The sequence below is a fragment of the Eptesicus fuscus genome, chromosome 6 (assembly GCF_027574615.1).
Source record: "Eptesicus fuscus isolate TK198812 chromosome 6, DD_ASM_mEF_20220401, whole genome shotgun sequence".
Taxonomy (NCBI): Eukaryota; Metazoa; Chordata; class Mammalia; order Chiroptera; family Vespertilionidae; genus Eptesicus; species Eptesicus fuscus.
In genome coordinates this window covers 15,568,478-15,574,829 of record NC_072478.1, presented here as the reverse complement: position 1 = coordinate 15,574,829, position 6,352 = coordinate 15,568,478, and the positions used below count along the sequence as shown (strand labels likewise).

Here is a 6,352-nt window from a genome sequence, read left to right as displayed (position 1 = left end):
CAGATAGGCATACTACTTTGAGGAACTGATAACAAATGGGTAAAAAACACAGTGAGATGAATATTTAAGATAGAAGGATCTGAGGTAAACTAGATAATCTGTTTGTTCTACAAAAAGAACTGAAGCCTACATTCTGATTTGCCCAGAGTTGTGCAGTTAGCTAATGGCAGCACTCGAAACCCTATCTCTTGGCTGTCATTCTCATGTCCACTCTTATGGCCTTTTAGATGCTCATGTCTCACATCATTTTGTCCTTTCCCAATATATCAGAAATAAATAATTTTCTTCTTATGGAGCACCAATCCCTTGGGCAAGGGAAGTCCGCTTCCCCATTAAAGATGAGGTTCTTTATTCAGCCCAGGGCTCTCAGCAGTCCCAGAGCTCAAAGAAAGGCAGCTGTGTTGATGGACTTGTGAGTCGTGTTAGCATGGAGCATGAGAAGCTCCACCTACTGCCTTCTACTGTATCAAATTTGGGACCTCTAGTAGGAACTAAGTAAGAATTCAGTCCCTAGGGATGCAGAGTTTGCTGAGCAGATGCCTGAGAATTATCAGATAATACAGAACATATTGTTTACTCTTTAAGGGAAATGTGATGTAGTCACTCAACAGAATCCCAACTGCCGGACACAGGAACAAAGTCCTGACCCACCCTCTTTAAAGGCAAATTCCTGCTATGGATTCAACTAAGAACTTTAGGAACAAGAGTGTCTACCACTTAGCAGGGTATGCTCCTGGCCTGTGAGGCTGGGAGGGCACTAAAGTTTATCTTGAGAGTTGATTTATTCATTCCACAGACATTTCTTGAGCATGTGTCACATTCTGTTCTAGTTACTGCAAAAACTGTAAGATAGGAACGTCATGGAATCCATCAGAAATCTTCACTGAGTGCTATCAGTGCTCTGGGTGCTAAACATGCAGATTGCTCCTGTCTTCTGTGATTCTGTAGCACTTTGTTTGCACCTCCGCAAGGGCCCAGTTTGATTTGTACTATTTATTTGTGCATATTTGTTTCCCCTTTCCTCCAGGGCAAGGAATGGAGACTTCCTCATGATAGCGTAATAAAGGATAGACACTGCAGCCAATTAAGCCGACCATGCTCTTTTCCCCATGGGAGCCTGGTGTTCAATGGCTGCAAACAGCAGCATCCTTGGTATACAACCTGTTGCTAGTATGGGTTGCCTTAAGGGACCTTGGATACAGCCCTTTCTGGTGGACACTCGTGTCTGAACTCATGCTGCCCCCAATCTAGGCTCCAAACAGGTATGCGGGGTGCCTTTGGAAAACCCCAAGGCACAGTAGCCAGAGTCCACATTGGCCAAGTCATCATGTCCATCCGCACCAAGCTGCAGAACAAGGAGCATGTGATTGAGGCCCTACGCAGAGCCAAGTTCAAGTTCCCTGGCTGCCAGAAGATCCACATCTCCAAGAAGTGGGGCTTTACTAAGTTTAATGCGGATGAGTTTGAAGACCTGGTGGCCAAGAAGCGCCTCATCCCAGATGGCTGTGGGGTCAAACACATCCCTAATTGTGGTCCCCTGGGCAGATGGCGAGCCCTGCACTCGTGAGAGTCTTGGTGCTGCCCCCACCTTACACCCACCAATAAATCAATATCTAATCTAATAATAGACAAATATGCAAATTGATCGCACCTTCGCTACACTTAAGCCACGCCCACCAGCCAAGCCACTCCCACCAACCAATCAGGATGAGTATGCAAATTACCCCAACAAAGATGGCGGCTAATTTGCATATCAAGACAGCGTCCAAAGAAGCCAACAGCTGCAGAAGGGAGTAAAGCTTCGAAGAAGCAAGCAAGGGGGGGGGGGGAGGGCGGGGCGGAGGCGGGGCCGGGGGGAAGGAGAAGGGCGGGGCGGAGGCGGGGCCGGGGGAGAAGGGCGGGGCGGAGGCGGGGCCAGGGGTGAAGGAAAACAAGGGAGGGCTGGAAGAGAAGGTGGGGCGGGCGGGGTGGAGGCGGGGCCGGGGGTGAAGAGAAACGCGGGCGGGCTGGAGGAGAAGGCGGGGCGGGCGGAGCGGAGGTGGGGCCGGGGGCGAAGGGAAACGCGGGCAGGCTGGAGGAGAAGGCGAGGAGGGTGATAAAGGTCGAGTGGAGGCGGGGCCAGGGGCGAAGGGAAACGCGGGCGGGCTGGAGGAGAAGGTGAGGCGGGGGACAAGGGCGGGGCGGGGGACAAGGGCGGGGCAGAGGCGGGGCGGGGGAGAAGGGAAACGCGGGCGGGCTGGAGGAGAAGGTGAGGCGGGCGAACAAGGGAGGAACGGAGGCAGGGTAGAGTGCAGCGGGAAATCCTATTGCAGGATTTTTTCCTGCAACGGGAAAGCTAGTATATATATATATAAAGATAGGCAAATCTATTAGCAACTGCCAGAGACCAATAAAATTTATGGTAACCAAGTCTTTATAATTCAGTTCAATTCAACAAGTACCTGTCGCTTATCTACTATGTGTTTAACACGGTGCTAGGTGCCATGGGTATTGTTATAGACTGAATGTTTGTGTGCTCCCATTACCTCCTCCCCCCCAAAAAAATTTCATATGTTGAAATAGAACCCCTCGTGTGATGATGTTATAAGGTGGAACCTTCAGGAGGCAATTCGATCATGAAGGTGGCACCCTCGTGATGGGATTAGTGCATTTATAAGAGACCAGAATGCTCGCCAGCTCTTTTCAGCAAGTGAAGACACACCCAGAAATCAGCCATCTGTACCCCAGAAGAAGGCTCTTATCAGAACAGACCATCTGTGATCTCAGTCTTCCAGCCTCTTGAACTGTGAGAAATAATTTTCTGTTGTTGATAAGCCACCCACATCATGGTGTCTTATTTTAGCAGCCTCAGCTGACTAAGGCAGACATACACAACTACCTAAAGCTGTATACCTTACCCTTCAGAGCTTTGCAGTCTTTTATGGGGTCCAGGGAGGGGAGAACAGATAAATACCAATGCAACCCAATGCTGAATTGAAATAATTAAATGAGAACATTCAATAATCCAACGAGGTATTTGATAAAGGGAGAGAGCAGTGTCGCTGAAAAGGCATCACGAGGAAGATGGGACCTCAGCTGGGCCTTGAATGATGAATTGATGAATCAGAGAGTGGGTAGGTCGTTTCGGTGACAGGGTGAAACATGAGGGAAGGCACAGAAGGAATGAAGAGGAATTGAGTCTAAAGTGGAGGGTAAGTGTTAGGCATTGGTAGAAATTTGTTTGTTTTCTGTTTGCCAATTTCTGAGGTGCAACAAAAGTCAGGTTGGACTTGTTTTCTAAATCTACATGTATTTTTGGTTGTGCAAGATTATTATTTACAACAGCCAATCTAGAAGGATTCTGTTGAGGACCCTACCACTCAAAATTATCAAATAATCAGGTAGTTGGAGGAATATCTTCACCTTTTATAATTGAGAAAATTGGGGAAGTGTCTTAGTCTTCTGTATTTAAAGCAGTGATTCTCAAACTTTAGCTTGCACCAAAATCACCTGGGGAGCTTGTGGGAAGACATATTCCTGGGCCCCTCCTGAAGAGTTCCCGATTCAGTAGATCGTGGCTGGGCCTGAGACTATGCACTTTTATCAAGTTCCTGGTGATGTGGAAGCTGCAGTTTGGAGACCACACTTTGAGAACCTTTGGCTGAGAGGAAAGCTGAAGTGGGTTCTTCTGTCCCTGCTTATAACACTCGAGAGTGATGCCAGCCACCAGCATGCGGAAACTTCATGTCAAAAACCTAGGTACAAAAATAAAGTATATATGTGGTTAAATGAACTGAGTGTATTTTTTCGAGACTATGGGATATAAAAAACATACAACACAGTGTGACTTCTAAGGATACCAGGCCTTTTAATGCAATAGTGAGCAGGGCCATATCAACTTGAAATCAGTGGTTCTGTGTTTGGCTCTTGGCATAGCATCACCCATGCTTAATTCAGTGAGAATTCTCCAGAGAAACAAGAACCAATGGGATGTGTGTATATGTAGAAAGAGATTTATTTTAAGGGGTTGATTCATGCAATTGTGGAGGCTTGGCAAGCCCAAAATCTGATGGAGGAGGCCAGCAGGCTGGAGACTCAGAAAAGAGTTGTGGTTTTAGTCCAAAGGCTGGCGAACCAGGAAGAGCCAATATTATAGACTGAATCCTAAGGCATCTGCTGGTAGAATTCCCCTTGCATGGGGCAGTTAGCCTTTTGTTGTAGTCACACCTTCAATGGCTCAGATGACACCTTCTCATATTATGGAGAGCAATCTGCCTTACTGGAAGTCCACTGACTTAAATCTCATCCATACACGCCCTCACAGAAACATCCAGAATAATGGTTGACCGAATATCTGAGCACGATGGCCCAGCCAAGTTGACACATAAAATTAACCATCAACATGGGTTTATTTCATTTTATTCTGTCTATTTCATTTTTTTTTTTCAGGTTTGGTTCAATTGAATTCAACAAGTGTTTCACCTGCCCAATAATTGCAGTACACTGTAATTCAGTGAGGGGAAATCATAAAGATTTAATTGTGAAAGAATTTATGGCTTATTTATTTCTTCATTCAATAAATATTTACCAAGTACTAGTTTTATAAAGCCTCTCAGTGTAGTTTAATTTTAGATGGAAACATTTACTAAGATTTTGGTTTAGGGATGCATCTGTGGTTGGGGGCTGGGGGTTGGAGAGGATCCTGGCTTTGCCCCAGCCGTGTTCCCTCTGGGAAACCATCATCCCAGTAGATGGCTGACAGTGGGAAGCATCGCAAGTGATGCCTCGGGGGTGTTGGTGAAAGAGGTGTGAGGGAGCACTAGGGGCGGTAAGTGGGAAAACTGGGAAGATGTCAATCTTAGGGACTGATCCTTTGCTCCAGCTTGGGACTTATCTGGGCCCTGGAAGTAAAGGCCTTTGGATTAAAACTAAGGGAGGTTTTTTTGGTTTGTTTTGTTGTTTTGTTTTTTTTCCCATTTAACTCTAAGACCAGGGGACCACTTTAATTTCCAGATTGAAAAAAAAAATTATAAGAATGGATTAAATAAGAGTGTAGTGGCTCAATGGTGACTCTGACCCCACAAAAAGAGTATGTCCGTGTCCATTCCTGGAATCTATAAATATGACTTTACTGGAAAAGGGTCTTTGCAGATGTACTTAAGTTAAAGATCTTGAGATGAGATCATTCTGGATTATCGGAGTGGGGCCCGAATCCAATGACAAATGAATGCCCTCATCCTATATAATAAAACAGTAATATGCAAATCGACTGAACAGTGGAACAACCGGTCACTATGAAGCGCACTGACCACCAGGGGCCAGACGCTCAATGCAGGAGCTGCCCCCGGTGGTCAGTGCACTCCCACAGGGGGAGCACAGCTCAGCCACAAGCTGGGCTGATGGCTGGCGAGTGCAGTGGCCCGCCTCCGTGGCAGCACTAAGGATGTCCGACTGGTGGCTTAGGAACGGGCCTAAGCCACCAGTCGGACATCCTCAAAGGGGTCCCAGACTGCGAAAGGGCTCAGGCCAGGCTGAGGGATCCCCCCTCCCCTGTGCACGAATGTTGTGCACCGGGCCTCTAGTAAGAGATACACAGACAAGGTGTGAAGAGGGAGGCTGAGACTGGAGTGACGAGACCACAAGCCCAGGAACACCTGTGCCACCAAATGTGGGGAAAAGCAAAGATTCTCCTCTAGGGCCCCTGGAAGTAGGGCAGCCCTGCAGGATTTCAGACTCCTGGCCTCCAGAACTGTGAGAGAATACTTTTTGTTGTTTTAAATCCCCATGTTTGTGGTAGTTTGTTATGGCAGCCTCAGGAAACTAATACAGAGAGTTTTCCTACTTCTTCTCAGAATACCAATTCTGAGAAGGCAGGGTCCTGGGAAGTGCAGCACTGAAGCACAACAGAGCATGTAACCTGTGTAACCCATGGGAGGCAGCAGTCCTTGGCCAGAGCAGCTCAATGGTGGGAACCAAGGCAGTGATGGGGGCCCTCCAGCCATGTCTCGGCAGCACACATTGTCTCAGCACTGGAAGATTTTTAAAGCAATACTAAAAAATGAGCTCAGGCGATTCAAATTCCTGGACCCAGGCCAGTGATGAAGGGTGCAGCCCTCACCCCTCTTACCTGGGGCTGTATCAATCCATGTGGAGGTGAGTTTGCCATATGTCTCATTGTGTACTCACACATTTTTTGGTCTTAACATCCTACTGACAAATGCATAGGGGTAATAGGTGGTGTATCCAGGCCTAAGTAAGCATTATTGACCACATTCTCTTTACCTAGTCTTGCCCCTGTGGGCACTTGAAGTCTAATTTGAATAGTCAGGATGAATTACCCAACTCTGGAACACACATATGATACCTAGAAGGA

At 47.1% G+C, this 6,352-nt stretch overlaps 1 protein-coding gene and 1 non-coding gene across 2 annotated transcripts; both read left to right on the top strand.

The window, feature by feature from the left end:
- The first annotated feature begins 675 nt into the window (after positions 1–675).
- On the top strand, positions 676–1,567 carry LOC114228014 (60S ribosomal protein L10-like). Its single transcript, XM_028132378.2, has 2 exons — positions 676–725; positions 1,252–1,567. Exons 1-2 carry the CDS (start codon positions 676–678, stop codon positions 1,565–1,567), a joined length of 366 nt encoding a protein of 121 aa, XP_027988179.2.
- Positions 1,075–1,204, top strand: LOC114228027 (small nucleolar RNA SNORA70). The gene has a single exon (XR_003614113.2). It is a non-coding gene; the product is annotated as a small nucleolar RNA SNORA70 (small nucleolar RNA).
- Positions 1,568–6,352: the final 4,785 nt, after the last annotated feature.